A 19,434-nucleotide genomic window follows, 5' to 3' on the forward strand; every position below is an offset into this window, starting at 1 on the left:
CTGGGGGGGGGGGTTGTATAAAGTACATTCTTAAAAATAAAAAAATAAAAATAAAATAGAAGGGTGAACATGGCTGCTGTGTGGGGAATAGATCATGGGGTCAGGGAGAGCATGCTAAAACATGGCTGCTGCATGGGGAATAGATCACGGGGTCAGGGAGAGTGTGCTAAAACATGGCTGCTGTATGGGGAATAGATCACGGGGTCAGGGAGAACGTGCTAAGACCATTCCACCTTCTTCACTTTCCAGGACCAAAAATTGCCTTCCAGTTTTAAGTAAGTCACTTCCACTTTCTGCTGTGAGAATAAAGAACAGGGCCCTGGCTGGTCGGCTCAGTGGTAGGGCATCGGCGTGGCATGTGGAAGTCCCAGGTTCAATTCTTGGTCAGGGCACACAGGAGAAGTGCCCATCTGCTTCTCCACACACCCCCCACCCTGGCTTCTCTCTCTCTCTCTTTCTCTGTCTCTCTCTCTCTCTCTCTTTCCCTCTCTCCCTCTCCCACAGCCCTGGCTTGATTGGAATGAGTTGCCCTGGGCTCTGAGGATGGCTCCTTGGCCTCCACCTCAGGCACTAATAAGAGCTCAGTTGCTTAGCAATGGAGCAATGCCCTAGATAGGCAGAGCATCGTCCCCTAGTGGGCTTGCTGGGTGGATCGGTTGGTATGCATGCGGGAGTCTGCCTCTCTGACTCCCCTCCTCTCACTGAATTTAAAAAGAGAGAGAAAAAGAGAGAATAAGGAACAGCAGCCCCAAGCAAAACAGAACAATAAACCTAAAGGTGAGACACCCCCTGAGGAAGCCTTTGTTTATACACAATTCCTCTGTGAACAGAAGCTTGCCACTGTGGTCCTGCTGAATCCTGTTTATGAGCTGAGCCTCCTCAGACCAGAAGTTGTAGTAGCAGAAAGGACACCTTGTCCTCACTGGGAGATTTAATAACAGAAAGTTATTAAATAAGTTAATAATTTAAGCCTGACCAGTGGTAGCACAGTGGACAGAGCATCAACCTGGGACACTGAGGTCCCAGATTTGAAACCTTAAGGTTGCTGGCTTAAGCATCAGGTCACCAGCTTGAGCATGGGGTCATTGGCTTGAGCACGTACAAGAAGCAGTCAATGAACAACTAAAGTGCCACAACTACAAGTTGATGCTTCTCATTTCTCTCTTTTCCTGTCTCTCTCATCCTCTCTCTCTCAAAAAAAAATAAGTAAGTAAAATACGTTACTTAAAAAGTAAGAGAGGAGGAGGAAAAAAATTAAGTGATCATTTAACCTTGGAAGAGAAAGTTAAAAAGAATTTTTTTTATTAATTTTAATGGATGACATTGATAAATCAGGGTACATATGTTCAGAGAAAATCTCTCCAGATTATTTTGACATTTGATTATGTTGCATACCCCTCACCGAAAGTCAAATTGTCTTCCGTCACCTTCTATCTGGTTTTCTTTGTGCCCCCCTCCCCCCTTCCCTCCCCCCCCCCATAACCATCACATTCTTGTCCATGTCTCTGAGTCTCATTTTTATGTCCCATCTATGTATAGAATCAATGAGATATCACCTCACACCAGTCAGAATGGCGCTCATTAACAAAACAACACAGAATAAGTGCTGGCGAGGATGTGGAGAAAAGGGAACCCTCCTGCACTGCTGGTGGGAATGCAGACTGGTGCAGTCACTGTGGAAAACAGTATGGAGATTCCTCAAAAAATTAAAAATTGAACTGCCTTTTGACCCAGCTATCTCACTTTTAGGAATATAACCTAAGAACGCCATAGCACTGTTCCAAAAGGAGAAATACACCCCCATGTTTGTGGCAGCATTGTTCACAATAGCGAAGATCTGGAAACAGCCCAAGTGTCCGTCAGTGGACAAGTGGGTTAAAAAGCTTTGGTACATATATACTATGGAATACTACTCAGCCATAAGAAATGATGACATAGGATCATTTACAACAACATGGATGGACCTTGATAACATTATACTGAGTGAAATAAGTAAATCAGAAAAAACTAAAAATAAATTTAAATTTATTTTCCTATGTAATGATCTGAAAAGCATAAATCTCACTCTCTCCACTAGGAAATTTCAGGGATTCCACTTAGATTTAAAGCAGAGGGTGTGAGCATAGTAAGAAATAAGGTGACCATGAGATACTGTGTAAGTAATCTAGGGAGCTTTAGAAATAGTGATTCACAGCCCCTAGCATATGGAAAACATTCAACAAATATTGAAGGAATAAATATCATTGTGAAAGAGATGATTCTTCCAGGAGACAAAAGAATGCCAACTTCTTAGTCCCTGAGAACATTTCTCAACAAAAGTTGGAAAAGAGGTGAAGGCCTTGGCCAGGTGACTCAGTGGATAAAGCGTCAACCGGCACACCAGAGAGTATGAGTTTGACCCCTGTCAAGGCACATACGAGAAGCAACCAATGAGTGCACAACTAAATGGAACAACTAAGTGAAACAAGTTGATGCTTCTCTCTCTCTCTCTTTCTTTCTCCCCCCCCCCATCAACAGGAAAATTAATAAAAAGAAAAAGAGAGAGAAACAAAAACAAAGAAGAGAAGAAAGGAAAAGGCTGTAGAACAGTGGTAAGGCTCAGCGTTACAGGTCCACGGAAGGGGAGTGATGTGCAGGGGCAGTTCCCAGCCATGAGTCCAAAGGCAATCATGGACCTAAAGGCAACACAAGAAAGCAGGGGCCCCAGAGTCCCTGCTTCGTGTCTTTTAGAACTTGTTTCCTTACACATGCTTCATTCTGAGCTTATTTAGTTGTGAAACATAAAGCCCAAGTCCCAAACAAATTGAATTAAATGGCCCAACCAATGGTCTTCCAAGCCTGGCCTCGACCTACCTCTCTAGCCTCCCCTCCCACCACCCTAGCCTTAGTCTGGAGGGATGCTAAGTTGCCGTGGGTTCATAGACATACCGCACTGTGTCATACTCTGGTATTCTTCCTGCCTACAACACCCTTCTCTCCAGCATCCCTATACCTTTCACCTCAACTATAAGTCCACACCCCTTTCATCTGCATGACTCCTACTCAAGCTTCAAGATTTATCTGAAGTGTCACTTCCTTCAGGGAGCCTTCCTTGAACCCCTAGACCAGCGGTTCTTAACCTGTGGGTCGCAACCCCGGCAGGGGTCAAATGACCAAAACACAGGGGTCGCCTAAAGCCATCGAAAAATACATATTTATTATACAAAACATTTTTAAATAAAATATGTATTTCCGATGGCTTAAGGCGACCCCTGTGTTTTGGTTGTTTGACCCCCACCAGGGTCGTGACCCACAGGTTGAGAACCGCTGCCCTAGACAAAAATAAATACTTCCCCCCTGGTCTCCCAGAGCCTCAGTGTTTACATCTACTATTGCTCTAACAATTTTCTGAAAGTATTGAAAGTCTGTATCACTGTCTTCCTCCCCAAAGCTCCCACACTCGCACACACATATTCACACTGAACTATATCCTCCTCAAGGGTAAGGTCATCTGTGTGATGCTTGTCGAGCAGAAGCTCTTAGTGAATTTGCAGATAGAGGAGCTCCCAGTCTGATAAAGAACATGCTACAGCCCCTCAGGACACCACACAGGGAAGGTAGTATGATCAGAATGAGGCTTGAGGAGGCCTAAAGGTAACAGAACAGCAGGGTGGAACTACTCTGGGAGGCTTCCTGCAAAAAGGGACTTCCACTTAAAAATATTGAATGTAAACTATAATTGAAAAATAAAAACAAAATAGACTCCTGTTCTCTGTCCAATCACTTTCCCCCATCTCTAGCACCAGGCATACCTGTCCCTCAAGGCCTCCATGTAAATCTTGCCTCCTGCAAAAAGCATCCAATTACCAACCCCTTCAATCACCCAAAACTAGAAGTAATTTCACCTTTCTCTGAATTCCCATAGCCTTTGTTTGTAAACTCCCAGGAGCATTTATATATCTAGTTTCCAAGTTATTACGTGCAGGCTCTTATCTAGACATCATCTAGATTGAAAGCAACTTGAAAGCAGGGTCTAATTCTTATTAGGGCATTGCCTAGAATAGAGCACTGACCTAGTGTATGGATGTCCTGGGTTCAATTCCCAGCCAGGGCACACAAGAGAGGTGACCATCTGTTTCTCCACCCCTCCCCTTCTCACTTCTCACTTCTCTCTCTCTCTCTCTCTCTCTCTCTCTCTCTTTCTCTCTTCCCTCCTGCAGCCATGGCTCGATTGGAGTGAATTGACCCTGGGTGCTGAGGATGGCTCCATGACTTCTGCCTCAGGTGCTAAGAATAGCTTGGTTGCAGAGCAACAGAGCAATACCCCAGATGGACAGAGCATCGCCCAGTAGAGGGTTTACTGGGTTAGTACAGTGTGTCCGTAAAGTCATGGTGCACTTTTGACCCGTCACAGGAAAGCAACAAAAGACGATAGACATGTGAAATCTGCACCAAATAAAAGCAAAACTCTCCCAGTTTCATACCTATTCAGTGCAGTTCGATGTGGGCTCATGCACAGATTTTTTAGGGCTTCTTAGGTAGCTATCCCGTATAGCCTCTACAGACTCGTCACTGACTGATGGCCTACCAGAACAGGGTTTCTCCACCAAACTGCCGGTTTCCTTCAACTGCTTATCCCACCGAGTAATGTTATCCCTATGTGGTAGAGCTTCGTTATAAACTCGCCGATAATTCACGTTGCACTTTGGTCACAAATTCGAATTTAGCGAGCCACAGAACACACTGAACTTTCCTCTGTACCATCCACATCTTGACTGTCATGGCCGTGGGCTGCTCCGCTGTATACACAGTGTTACGTCATCATCTGCGTATGTGCACATGCTGCCACATCATCCTACAGAAACTGGAAGGGTTTTCCTTTTATTTGGTTCAGATTTCACATTTCTATCGCCTTTTGTTGCTTTCCTGTGACTGGTTAAAAGTGCACCATGACTTTACGGACACACTATAGTTGGGGTGCATGCAGTAGTCTGTCTCTGCCTCCCCTATTCTCACTTAATAAAAAATTTGAAAATAAATAAAAATAAATTCTAAAAAGAACATTGCCTAGAACAAACTAGACACCCAATAAATATTTATTCATTCACTCAACCGACATTTATTAAATGTCAATGTGTCAAGCAAAATGGCCCTGAAATAGCAAAATAAATAAAGCATGGTCCCTGCCCTTAAAGAATTCAAAGACTAATGAATGGGTGGGAGGTGGATAAATGATAGATAGGTGTCTGGCAAATAACAATAAAACCCTTTCTCCAGAATACTTCTTCCTAGTTTGTCTAGTTTCTCTTTAACCTTTTCCTTTAAATTTTTGAGAATCAAATTCACACTTCTTCAACTAATAAAACTAAAGATGCAGAACAATTTTACCCTGACTCAAGTCAATCAGGAAATCATGGGCAGTGATGAGCCCGAGTCCTTGGGCTCCCACCACCACTAAGACCCTACATGGCCATGGCCCTACACTCTCAGTTTTTTCTCTATGGGATAAGAGATGACTATTCAGTCCCAACCTTCAACATAGCAAAAAGGTGGAGCAGAGGCTAAAAGGGTTCTTTCCTTTTGTCCTGGGCTGGTCACTAGTACCATACTCTGAAGGGTTCCAAAGGGGGAACAGCTTCCCCAGCTATTTCCCTAGGAAACTGTCTCACTAAAACTTGACCATCCACCCAAGACATGGTGGTAGACATGCTTTATTTCAAGGTCTTAGAATCCAAAGCCTAAATCCCAACAGTAAGCTAATCCAAAATCCTATAGCAAGACAACACTAATAACACCTCTTTGCTGTATCCTTCTGGTTTTATCAGCAACAAGGGAGGGAAACTTCGGAAGTGATTGAAGGAATTTGCTGAAACTGAGAAGGATGACTCAGAGCAGAGGGTTTGGTAAAGGTGGAGGGACTTATGTAAATGTGGTCATTGCTTGGAAGCCAGGAGCCTGAGTCAAACTAGGGATGAGGTTGCAGACAGAACTAGAAGTCGATAGCTTAGAGAGCAAGACTCAAGGGAGATGAACCAAATAAATTGAGTTCAAGATTTCCCAACCCACAGTTAGGCCATTATGATGTGAGAAATTATTTCAGTATACCTCCAGGTAAAACACTGGGGGTGGGGGAGAAGGGCCTCCTAAGGGGCAGGAAATGCAACCTGTGTCTCTATAGTTCCCCTGAACACAAAGCACTGACCAGACTTTATTTTAAGGGACCTGGGGGAAGGGTGGCACTAGTTATCTCAGAAGTGGATTCCCCCCCCCCCCCAAATAATTCCCTTTGGTTAACCAGCCAGCTTCAAACCTGTGGCCCATGGCCAGGATCCACTACTCTGGACTGTTCTATAAATAGAGGACAACATAAATGGTTTTTCTCTTTTTTGTAAAACAGGAGTATTCTTATATAAATAAAAAGACACTCACGTAGCCACTTGCCTACAACTATGAAACCTGGAGACCTAGCAGTGCCACTCAGGGTGGTTACTCTCATACTTCACTTGCTCAGAGGACATGAGTAATTTATTAACCTGTCCAAACAACCCATGTCCATGCCTGACTTCCCAGTGTGGCCCATCACAACGAGTGGGTAAACTTGAGAAGCCCTTCCTTTCTTCCAATCTTCGACTCCTCCTAGGCACCACAGAAACTCAGAAAAGAGCCAAAGAGCCAGTCCAGCATATTCCCCAGGGAGGGGTGCACTGGTGGGAAGAAGTCAAAGACTTCCTGTTCTGACACTCAGGCTGAGTCCCCGAGACAATGAAGAGATTAGGGTGGGGATTGTAAAGAACCAAAAAGTCCTGCCCAGGGAGTGGCTGCTCCTGGTGAAAGGCCTCAACCCAGGGAGCCCAAGATGCCCAGATTAACCCTTCACTGCCCCATCTCTGCTGCCCTGATACTACATCCAGGTCTGTGTAAAGACCTCATCTCCTCTATTGGTGGGATCTCTTCGTCAGGGACCTCTTGGTAGTAGAAATGATCTTGCTACTGGAACTGCCAGAGACACTGCCACCAAACCCTTAGCCACTTCCAGAGCCAGAGCCAAAGCCACTGCCCAGGCCAAACCCAGACAAAGGCAAGGACTGGCAAACTGTGCACCTTCTATGTGCACACAATCAGGGCCCTATGGAAGGGAGAGATTGGAGCCTGAATGAACACCCTGGCAGTTAAGGGTGTGAGGTACCAATTAGGTGGCCAAGGAAACGAGTGTATTCCACAGCTGCAGTGGGAGGGATTTAGGTCAGACTGCACTTGGGGAGCTGTGCGGTCTTTCTCTGGAGAAGGGAAGATTACGCTGCTCCAGGTATTGTGGAATTGGTCCAGTGTAGAAACAGGGTGTCCACAAAGACTATATCCAACTGCCCCACCTCGACTGTCCTGATCTCCATCTACCTTTCACCAGCCGGGATCTCCAGGGATGGCCCCATCAGGCAGCTCCCCCCTCGACGTCTCCAGAAGACTTGCCTCATCTCCCCCACTCGTGCATCACCAGGGACTCCCACCACCACCCAGACACAGTCACCTGAGGGACTGGGGAAGAGGCAGAGCACAAAGCTCTGTGAAGAGGACAAGCTTTCACTTCTCCATCCAACAATCATCACCTTAGAACAGGTCCCTGAAAGCCTGACTGGTCTGGTGGGATTTAGCCCCATGGAGTTTCATAACTAGGGAGGCCTTGCTAGACTCAGAATATAGACATCCCATAAGCTCCATAACCACTTACTCCATATTCAGTGGAGACCCCTAACTGTTACTCCTCAGACTCCCCTATACCCTGCACCTGCCAGACTTGGACCCCTTCCCTCCAGGTTCACTGCAGGCTCAGCACTGAGAGGGCCCAGCCCTGATTGCCTACAACGGATGATTTGTGTGTAATGTTGGTTGTTTTTGAGTTTGTGCTTCTGCTCTGTAGACAGCCTCAGGCTCCACACACTGTAGTTCTCTCTCAATAATCTGAGCATCTTAGAAGGAGAGACTTGAGAATTTAGCAGATGACCTTGGTCTATATAGACAGAGCCCTCAGGCTCTAGCCTCTTTCTCTTTCGCCAGCAAACAAGAACAATTGCTCAGTGTGAATGACAAAAGCGTTTTATTGAAAATTTACCCAAAGATGGAGAGAAGGAAGAAGAGTTGGATGGAACACTGAGTGGTTCTTGTCCTGACCCTGCGGGGCCAGTTGCTGCCAAGTGATGGAGAAGGAGCTGGTCCTGATGTAGAGGGATATCCGGAATCCAGTAGGAGATGGCATTGGGCCGGGAGGGGACATATGTGACCTTGATGGTTCTGGAGATGAAGATCCTGGTTGTGTTCTCCTCCGTCCATTAGGGTTGAAAAGTCAGCTGACAACCCTCCCATTCCAGGTCAGTCAACAAGCCCAAACTGAGAAGAAGCTACCAAACTCCAAAAGGGAAGAATCCACAGCCCAGCGCTGAAGTGGCACTGGTAAGATGATCCCAGAAGGGTAGGGTGGAGGCAGAAGTGAAGAAAGCACAGAAACACCAAGACTGGGCCCAGCCGGGTTCAGGGGGCTGCAGGGACCTCATCTCCTCTATCGGTGGGATCTCTTGGTCAGGGTGGTGGTAGAAACGATCTTGCTGCTGGAACTGCCAGAGACACCGCCACCAAACCCATAGCCACTTCCAGAGCCAGAGCCAAAGCCAGTGCCCAGGCCAAACCCAGAGCAGCTTCCAAATCCTCCGCCGATGCCTCCTGCGCCGGCAGCACCACCAACCACGGCTGCGGGAGGGAGAGAGACAAATGGCTTGGTTATTCCAACAGTGTCGGCAGTCAGGAGTTGCAGCTCAAACCAGGGTGGACAAATGGCCACAGCAGGGACAGAAGGTACTTACAGATGCTCACAGTATTCTGGCATTCTCCAGACATCCTGTGGGGGAGAGAAAGAGCAATGAGCCACAGCAGAGCCCAGCGTTGTTCGCTCAACAAGCAGATGTCAAGCACCTTTCCCATCTTTAAGCAGACAAATTTAAGGCCTCATTATGAACCTGTGATCTAACACTGTGCCTGTCTGTAATGCACCAGAGCAGCATTGAAGCAAGTGGGCCCGCAGCAGTGCCCTGGACTGGCTTGGCCCCGGACCTCTACATTCCTCATGTTCCCTCCTTGCTTCCCCCTCCTCACCGGCACTCCTCGCCCTCCAGCAGCTTGCGGTAGGTGGCGATCTCGATGTCCAGGGCCAGCTTCACGCTCATGAGCTCCTGGTAGTCCTTCAGCATCCGGGTGAGCTCCTCTTTGGCCTTCTTCAGAGCAGCCTCCATTTCTGTGCGCTTGCTATAGGCATCTTTCAGGGCCACCTCCCCACGCTGCTCAGCATCAGTCACGGAGGCCTCTAGAGTCTGGCACTGTAGACAAAGGCAGGAGACAGACAGTCTTCAGTATGCTGCTGTCAGCAACTCTACAGCTGTCCCTTAGCCTGTTTGCTTGGGCTGAGATGTAAAGGTTCTGTCTGTCCTTCTCCCCACCTTCCCTGTTTCTTCTGCATTTCACCCATTCCAGCCAGGGAGGGCTCACCAATGCCCCCACCAGAATGATTAGAAGAAGAGCAAACACCAATGAAAAAGAGCCAAGAAATTTTATTTACTGGGGTGGCACGTCATGTTAACTAGGGTATTGCTGAAAAGATCTGGGTGTGGCTTATGTAAAGAGCTACAAATCCTCCGCAGACGGCTCCAGATCTGCCAGCCTGATGCCTTTTCTGTTCATCTACTGTGGAGATGTCTGCCTTAAGCCCCTAGCCACTGAGGCTGGAAGGAGTGACATTTACCTGCTTCTTGACGTTCTCGATCTCAGCTCGCAGCCTCTGGATCATCCTGTTGAGCTCTGCAATCTCACTCTTGGTGTTCTTCAGGTTGTCACCATATTGGTCAGCTGAGGTCTGGAGCTGCTGGAACTGAGACCCAAGAGACACAGGGAACTAGGGGTCAGGGGTGTATGGGTAGAGGGTCTATTCTCAAAACAAATCAGCAAGAATAGATACAGGTGGCAGGGATAACGCAAAATGTCATATAATCTCAAATCAGACCTCAAAGAATCAGTTCATCTCTAACTTCTCTTGGGCTTGAGCTGACAATTGCCTGCTCACAGACATCAAAAACAGAGGCGCAGAAGCCACTCCCAACTCCTGAGAAATCCCAGAACCCACCTTGATCTGGTACAGGGCCTCGGCCTCAGCCTTGCTCTTCAGGGCGATCTCCTCGTACTGGGTTCGGACCTCAGCAATGATGCTGTCCAGGTCCAGGCAGCGGTTGTTGTCCATGGACAGGATGACAGATGTGTCACTGACGTGGCTCTGCATCTGGGACAGCTCCTATGGGAAAATGTCTCACATCAGGCCTCCTGGAGAGTTTTCTCTAATCTCTGACACCAAACATCTCCTATTATCGTGAAAATTGCCAAGCCACAGGCTCAGATAGAAGCAGAGTTGGCATTCCCAACTCTGTGGAGAGTGGGGGAAAGGGGAAAATTTCTATGTAGAAACCAAGTAGTTGGTGACATCTCAAGACAGGAAAGTAATGTTTGTCATCTTTACTGCTCCCTGGGAATTGTCAGCCATTCCATGTCAGTAGGCATCCAGTTCATTGGATGAGAGGAAATGGAATAGATCCATTTCACTAGAGAAATGCTAAATGGCAATAAATTCTATCCCATGCAATCTTTTGGACCAAATCACCCCTTGTAAGACACCATCTGGTTTTCAGAACCTCTCACATCAACCCTTTCTATCCATGACCTTGCTGAGAGCCCACTGCCCTGAAGTAAAGGAGTTGGAGACCTTTCAAAGAACTGTGAACTCCAACCAGCAACCCCATAGATGGAGGATTCCCTTCCCTGAATGGCAGGGTGGGAGGACAATGGAATCCTCACCGCAGCATAGAGGACTCTCAGGAAGTTGATCTCGTCATTAAGGGCTTCCACCTTGGCCTCCAACTCCACCTTGTTCATGTAGGCAGCGTCCACATCCTACAGAGGAAGAGAGGGTACAAGAGACAAGCTACAGTAATTACAATAAGAGGAAGCTGTGTGAAGTGACACACAAAGATATTCTCAGCAGCATTTAGAAAAGGCTTCTCAGGTGAGGTGATGAGGGACTAATCATTTGATATATTCTGCTCCTAAAGCCACCTGCAGACAGGGGCATTAATTATACAAATAGAATTTTTTTCCCCAGCCTTAATTCCTTCAGATCTGGTTCAGCTAGATCTGGATAGTATCAAATGGGATGGAGATGATGGACCAACCCCATGATTCCAGGCAAAGGCCACTCCCAAGGGAAAGGTGTCCCGACTGCACTTCCTCAGCCTCTCGTGTCTTTTACCTTCTTGAGCACCACAAAGTCATTCTCAGCAGCTGTGCGTTTGTTGATCTCATCTTCATACCTGGGAGTGGAGACAGAAAAGACAAAAGCCCCGCAGTGAGCTAGTGTCTCTCAAACATCTATTTGGAAGTATCCATCTAATTGACTACATTTTCCCATGTTCACATAAATATTTGTTCAACCTACATCTCTTGAGTAATGACCGTGTATGAGGCACCAGTCTAGATCCTGGTTTATTCAGAGAAATAAATACCAAACTTTAAAAAGACAATTTTCAAGAAGTAAATATGAGAAAAGAAACCAGCACTGATTTGGTTGATTTCATTTCCATAGAAAGTTTCTCCTTTCCTTTTGATGGATTAAATTCTCTTTGTTTCACATGAGAGTGAATTGAGAGAGAGGTATCCTCTCAGCTCTACTCCATAATGAGTGAGCATAATAGTAAGAGCTACTATGGATTGACTGTTCATTATATGGCCAGCATTTAAATATGAGGAAAACTGAGGTTCAGAGAGGTTGAGCAGCTTATCCAAGATCAGACGGCAAGTAAGTGGAAGAATCAGTATTCAACCCAGGTTCGTTCTACAACCTGTGTTCTTCTGACCATAGTCTAGTACTTTTCACCTGATTGACTTTTAACCTTGTTTGCATATGGTAAGCACAGCTCCCTGAATGTTTGATTCATTTTATGTTTGGGGAAATTTAGGATTACTAGACCTCATCCCATTAAATCATAATCATGGCGATACAGGAAAACAGACTAGAGGACCCTCCTGACCCCTTTGGGATATCTTCAGAGCCTGGGATTCTAAATGCCTGGAGAGGAGCCCAGGGCATGGCCTGGCAGATCCATGAGATGATATCCGCTCTTTCTTCCCCACATACTTGGTCTTGAAGTCTTCTACACTGTCCTGCATGGCCTTCAGCTCAGACTGCAGGCGTCCCTTGTCATTGCCCAAGGTATCCAGCTGCTTCCTCAGGGCACTGAGGTAGGCCTCAAAGAATGGCTCCAGGTTTTTGCTAGATGTGGTGGTTGTCTGCTGCTGGAGGAGGTTCCACTTGGTCTCCAGAACCTTATTCTGTTGCTCTAAGAACCGCACCTGTGTTTTTAAAAGATACAGGCCAACTGATGAACTGCTTCATACATGTAAGTGGAGTAAGACTTCAATACCCATAAAGTCTTGAGCCTTGACCGAACGTGCTATACTTATCCGTTCAGTCATTAAGCATGGAGTGCCACAGCTCTCTGAGGCTAATCTGCTTGCTATCATTCATCATACTAGGCTATAACTGAGTTTGAGAACTGAAGCTTTAAGAGGAGAGTTGGCCAACACCAACCCCATCAATGCAAGTCAAACAGGGGCCAAGAGCCGTCCAAGTAGAAACATAATGTTGCAACCCCAAGAACCATCCACCAAAGTCAACATGGCGGCCCCACTTGTGAGCTCGTCACAGCAAAGGGGCAATGTGGGTTGTCAAGGACAGAGCTCAGTCATAGCAGCAGGTCCTGACCATGCAGCAGGGTCAACTTCCCCTACAGGGTTCAAAGGCCCTGGGAGGGGTTACTAAAACACTGAACTTCTGTGAAATAATAAATAGAACAAGATTAAAGGATATAACCATAGTCTGAGTGCTTGCATTTGGAGTGATTTAGACCCATGGCAAAGGAATAATAAGTTCACTGCAGAGTTTGCAGAGTTTTTAAATCACATTTACTCATAAATGGATGTGGTATGTTCCTTTAAACCTGTTCACAACTGAGTATAATTAATTAAGATCAAGGCCCTAGACATATTCTGAGTCTCAGCTAGACTAAGTTCTGCAAGAGGACTTCCCAGAACTTTCCCTTTTTCTTTGAAAAGATCTAGCCAGATAAGTCAAGGTAGCAGTTTAGCATAACATTTCCATTTCAGTGACTTAGAATTGAAACAAAAGCAGTTAAAAGCAACTGATCACAATTGAACACAAAAGGTGAAATGAAACAAGAAAGCACCAAACTTCTGGTCTAGTTTTTATGTGTGTGTGTGTGTGTGTGTGTGTGTGTGTGTGTGTCCTAGAATTGCAATAGAACTTCTGCAAGCTACCGTCAGTCTATTCAAACTAGCAAGAAGAGCAAACAATCCCACTCAGTCTACTCCAACATTATTCATTCTTGCTTCATACATGTAAGTGGAGTAAGACTTCAATACCCACAAAGTCTTGAGCCTTGACCAAGTGTGCTACACTTTCCTGTTCAGTCATTAAGCATGAGTGCCACAGCTCTCTGCTTGCTACTATCCATCATACTAGGCTATTATAATTGAGCTTGAGCACTTGAATCTCTAACTTTGCATGGAAAAGGAAGTTGGATTACAAAAATAAAGGGAAGGACCCATGCTCTTATCTCTTCAAATAGACCCAGATAAACAATTTTTCCCAGAGTCGGGAGGATGAAAGCAATGACTTTCCTAGTGCTGTTGAGACCGAGATTCTGCCACTGGAGTCAGTCCCATTCTCATTGGAGAAACCAGCCTGGTTTTCTTCTGCTCCAACACCAGAAGTGTGAATAGTTAAATTATTATATTAACTACAATTAATTAATAGTTAATTATTAAGTTATTAACTGTATTATTTTAAAATCAAAATCTGAGAAAAGGCAGGGAAACAATGAACCTGCTTTCTAGCTAAGATGATTGAACTTAGAAAAGTTGAGTGATGTGCTGAGTATCACACAGCACATCTAGAAAACTCCAAATACCGAACTACTTTGACAGCCTACCACTGATGGACAAAAGAGACTCAGAACACTGACTCCCCCGGAATAGTTGCAAACGGGAGGCCAGAGCAGTTAAGTGGCTTTCCCATGGCAGGCTCAGGTCTGAGACGCCGGGACTCAGGAGCCCTGGCTTCTGCCACCTGGCCTGGCCAAGGAGACGGCTCACCTTGTCGATGAAGGAGGCGAACTTGTTGTTGAGGGTCTTGATCTGCTCCCGCTCCTCAGTCCTGACCTTCTGGATTTCAGGGTCGATCTCCACATGGAGTGGGGTCAGCAGGCTCTGGTTGATGGTGACCTCCTGAATCCCCCCAGCAGGGCAGACAGGGAAACCACCCTGTCCACCGAAGGAGCCTCCAAATCCACCACCAAAGCTGCCAGCACCAAATCCACCACCAAAGCCTCCAACCCCAAAACCTCCAGCAGCCCCAAAGCCGGCACCTTGCCGGCATCCGGCCATGCTGATGGAGATGCTCTTGTTCCCTCCGAGGTTGTAGAGGCTCCTACTGCCAAAGCCCCCAGAGGAGCTGCGGCCTGCACTCCCAGACATGGAGACCGAGCTGAAAGCAACCTTCTTGCCCCCACCTACAACAGCTGAGCTACCACTAAAGCCTTGGGACTTGCCCCGGACACTCTGCTGTCTGGCAATCATGGCTGGAGAGAGGAGAGTGAGCTCAAAGCTGTCAGAGAGAAGCAAGAGGGGACAGGCCAGTGAATGCCACAGCCCTAGTCTGGGTCTCTTATATGTACTGGAGCAGCAGGGCTTGGTTGCAGGGGTATAAAGAGAAAAATCTGAAACATCTGTGGGCTTGGCCTTTGGCACCAGCCCATCCTTCTCACACTTGCTGAGCATGTCACTAAACACACCTACAGAAGTCATTTGGAGGGCACAGGTAACTGGATCCCAACACACTCCCCTCTGGGAGAACCTGAACTGGTGCCCAGGGCTTCCTACCTCAGAGGCCCCACCTGGCCCCACCTCCCGGCCCGCACCCACCATCCTTCCATCTCACCAGCCTGCTAGTAGCCTCCATGCTCCGGACAAGACAGCCCATCACCTGTTCCTCACTCCACAGAATTTCGAACCTGAGGGCCTGTGTTCAAGTGCACAACCTGTCCTTACCAGCTTGGCAAACCTGGAGCAAGTCACGCTCTGAAGCTCAGTTGCTTCACCCACAACTTGGAAACATTGCTTTGTAAGTTGTCAGAAGCTGCACATGTGTTCGTTTTTGTCATTATTATTCCTCCATGTGCACTTGGCCCTATGTACACATACCAAAGGGGAAATCCACATTGCGGCCCACAGCCTTCAACCCCTGGATCAGGACTCACCTCTGCTCCATTTGCTGCCCAGTCATGTGCTTGACTCCACCAGGACATAGCTGTCCTGTTTTCTCATAATTGGTCCTAGCATTCAACAAAGTTTGTACTTTTTGGGTGCTGGGGACCTCTTTGACAGAATGGTAAAATCTATGAGGCCCTTCTTAGAGCAATGTTTGCAAATACAAAACCCTAGTTTTAAGTTCCTAACTTACATTTTTCTCCACTAAGTAAAACAGATCTGTGTTCATGTCCCACCTCTTGTCACTAACTAGCTGTGCAGTATTAGGTGGATCAACTAAGCCTTCTGAACTCATTCAACCTGTCCTCTCATCCATAAAATGGGATGCCTGCCTCATAACGAGAAAGTGGACCTCCAGTGCCTGGCACTTAGTAGATCAGTAAGCGTTCATTTTTCCCAGCCCAGGCTTTGTCATTGCCACTCAGGAGGAGACATTAGATAACTCGGTACCCCTCTTCCCCATTCCTCATGGGACTGTTGGTCCAAACCTGGAGAACAGCATTGACCAGGGCCTGGATAATCCCCACAGGCTTGAGCTGACCCCGACTGAATGAAAGGTGGCCACAGCAAAAATGAATAGCTCCCACCATGCAAAAAGAGAAGGCAAGGCCCAAGGGGAGAGAAGAGGGTGGTCAGTGGATCTGGGCCTTGAGGACATGGCTGCAAGGAAGGTCTGCCCTCCACTTGCCTCAACCTCTGACCTGAACCCTCTCTGTCCCATCTACCTTGGCTTTTGCTGAGCTCCCCCTGCCTTGCCCAGGTGGCCTCTAAGTAAATAGATAGTGGGTGGAAGAGCTGTGGCAGTAAGGACAGGAGGCGCTGGGCTCCATCTGAGGTCTATGGGAGAAAGCCCAAAGTATGAACTGTCCACCTGTAGTAAGTGAGTATTCGAGAGGCAGGACCATTTCCTTTAAGGGATGAGGTTAGACAGAGCCTGGCTTGTGGTGGCGCAGTGGGTAAAGCATCGACTGGAATGCTGAGGTCACCAGTTCGAAACCCTGGGCTTCCCTGGTCAAGGCACATATGGGAGTTGATGCTTCTTGCTCCTCCTTCCTTCTCTCTGTCTTTCTCTCTCCCTCTCTCTCTTCTCTCTAAAATAAACAAATAAAATCTTTTTTAAAAAGGAGATGAGGTTAAACATTTACTTATCCTTTCGATGAGTATTTAGAGAGTATCAACTTTGTGTCAGGTACTGTGTGGGATGCTTTATATACACATGTGATTATTTCATCTTCCTCAAGCTCTATGTAATCGATATGGTCAGCCCTATCTTCAAATGATGACCTGCAAGCCAGAGGTATTAAAGGAGCCCAGGGTCACACAAGAGCAGGAGGTTGAGCCAGAACTTGGACCCACATCATTCTGATTCCAAAGGCTCTACATTCCCTGACTTTTCACCCATAACATCCTGTCTAGTATGAAGTCAATTTTTCTAGTTTGTGCAGTGGCTAATCCAAAATTAGGAACCTGAACAAACCTGATTGCACCTATGGATCAGGGCAAGGACCCACTGGGGGCCTCAGAATCAAAGGGTCTACCAATTTCCACCCTGACTCCAAGGGTGGGCCTGCTGGTAAGGAGGGTGGAGCTACTTCAAGTCTTGGGGGCTGCTGCAGCACGAACAGAGGAGACCAGGAGCTTCCCCTTGAGGAACTGAGAACTGATTGTCTAGTTTCCTGCCCCAAAAGGAGGTAGGAAATCTGCCAGGATTATAGCTTGGGTGAGGGCCCAGGAGCTCAGACCCCTGGCTACCTCACCTGGACCTCTGCCCCTCCCACTCATGGCCCCATTCTCCTGGCTGGCCTTGGGGGATTGATGAGGACATTCACAGGCTAGGAGGAGAGACTGCATCTGCAGAGGTAAAACCCCAAGACATGTCCTTGTGTCTTGTAGTCTGTGGCTTTGACACTCCACTCCTAGAAGAAAATGATGTGATATGTTGTACCTAGAGTTGTGCCCAAAACGAAAAGCAGTCTGGAAGGAGTTTTGGGGGAAATATTGAATAATACACAATATACAATCAATCTTATTTTGTGCATGTGGTGCACCCAAACCATGGAGCAAAAATTGAGGTACTTCCCATGAAGGTAACTCCAAATTGAGGTATACACCATCACTGAGACAAAAAGTGAGATGAGGGAAAAGCCACCATGGTTTTCAGGTAAAAGGGACTCTGATTTAGAACTACCATTATGTGCTGGACACTGGGTGCTTTTCTTATAACATGTCCATTCCTCACAACCCTGCTAAAGAGATGTCATTATGCTCAGTTTAGAGCTGCAGGTATGGAGGCTCAGAGAGGTTATATAACCTGCCTGAGATCACACAGCTAGGAAGTGGTGGAGGTGGGAGGCCAGTCCTGTCTGACTTTAAGTTTGTGACCTTAACCTCCACACCACAGTGCTCTATATCGGTGATTCTGTCTCACACAGAACCTGCAGGAAAAAATGTATATGGCAATTAATACAGACTGTGGTTTATGGTCCAGCAGAACAGCAGCGGCGTCTTGGGCAGCACAGTGTCTCTGTTCCTTCTGTCCTTGCTCTCGTCACATGGTTGCTTGTTTGGTTTGTGTGGCCTTGACCTCACAAGTACCCAGTAAGGTATGACACTGTCTCAAAGGGCCAGTTTTGTGTCCTCCAATTAACTAAATCCAAATTAACTTAATGACAAATCCTATAATTAACCAAAACCAAAATAAGAAGGAAGTTCTAGTCTAGAGCCATGTTCTGTGGCCTTATTAAGTCAGAATTGCCAGAAGTTCCTCAAATCCTCACACTATAGTGTGAGAAACTGAAGAGAGATATAAGGAAGAGCTTCTTAGGCAAGAGAGCTTTTACCCTAGGGTGAAAGAGGTAAAGAGCTTCTCTCTCTGAAAAGGGGAAAGATGCTTCCTGCCTCCCTGGGCCAAAGGTGAGGGATTGGGCAAACAGTAGCTAAAAGCTGGTCTCCCCTCCCCCGTCACACACACACACACACACACACACACACACACACACACACACACACACACACACAGCTTCTTCTATTGTTCTCCATGACCCTTCCTCATCTGGCAACTGCTCCTTGTCACCTTGTCAAGGGGATGAGCAGCTGACACGGTGTGGAGCAGGGCCAAGTGGGTATGTTTGCTCAGGACTTTCTGGGTGAGGAGGCAAACCTCGCATTCAGCCCTGGGATTACTGGAATCCCTCTCTCTTTCACCCGCAGCCCCAAATTTGGTGTGTGGTGTGGCAAAGCACCCTGCCCTCCCTGGCCAGGCCTGGGACCTCACTGGTTCTGTCTCAGTCATTTGGGTTTGGCAGCCCCACTGTACCTGAGTCACTCTGTGGGGAGCCAGGGCCAACTTAGGGATTAGAGGCTGCAGAGAAGACCTAGTCAGCATTTGGGGAAGGAACCAGTGAGGGCAATGAGAGGTTAGGGACTCCTCAGAACCAGGGAATGGGAGTATGGGGGTCTGTGCACAGGGCAGGGTCCCCTACCCCTTCCCAGAAATAGAGAGCAGCCTCTCCTGGTCATCCACCCTGGGCATGTGCAAGCAGTAGTTACCCGACAGGTTTTGCAGCAAAACCATTCTTGTCCTCAAAAACACATGTCCAACTCCATTTGTAAAACAGAGTAGTAGACAGATACTCTGACTGGTACACAGGAGGGATCCATGAGCCTTCTCACCAGCTGGCCTCACCACAACCCCTAAAAGCACCTTCTGGGTTTTTTTTTATTATGTTGAGATATAGTTCCTTCTATATCTAGTTTGTTGATAGCTTTTATCATAATTGGATGTTGAATTTCATCAAATGCTTTTCTGCATCTACTGAGATGATCATGTGACTTTTATCTTTCATTTTATTAATGTGATGTATCACATTTATTGTTTCATGCTTGTTAAATTAACTGTGCATCCCAGGGGTAAGTCTCACTTGATCATGATGTATGATCCGTTTAGTGTGTTGCCATATTTGGTTTGCTAGTATTTGGTTGAGAATTTTCACATCTATATTCATCAGGAATTCTGGCCTATAGTTT

The 19,434-nt window shown here is 46.8% G+C and overlaps 1 protein-coding gene across 1 annotated transcript; it reads right to left on the minus strand.

The window, feature by feature from the left end:
* Positions 1-8,054: 8,054 nt before the first annotated feature.
* KRT4 (keratin 4) lies at positions 8,055-14,790 on the minus strand. Its single transcript, XM_066265810.1, has 9 exons — positions 14,236-14,790; positions 12,200-12,414; positions 11,315-11,375; positions 10,864-10,959; positions 10,142-10,306; positions 9,764-9,889; positions 9,121-9,341; positions 8,832-8,866; positions 8,055-8,718 (listed from the first exon to the last, which is right to left on the minus strand). The coding sequence occupies exons 1-9, from the start codon at positions 14,716-14,718 to the stop codon at positions 8,531-8,533; spliced, it is 1,590 nt and encodes a 529-aa protein (XP_066121907.1). The 5' UTR covers positions 14,719-14,790; the 3' UTR covers positions 8,055-8,530.
* Positions 14,791-19,434: the final 4,644 nt, after the last annotated feature.

This window comes from Saccopteryx bilineata, chromosome 1, assembly GCF_036850765.1.
Source record: "Saccopteryx bilineata isolate mSacBil1 chromosome 1, mSacBil1_pri_phased_curated, whole genome shotgun sequence".
NCBI lineage: Eukaryota > Metazoa > Chordata > Mammalia > Chiroptera > Emballonuridae > Saccopteryx > Saccopteryx bilineata.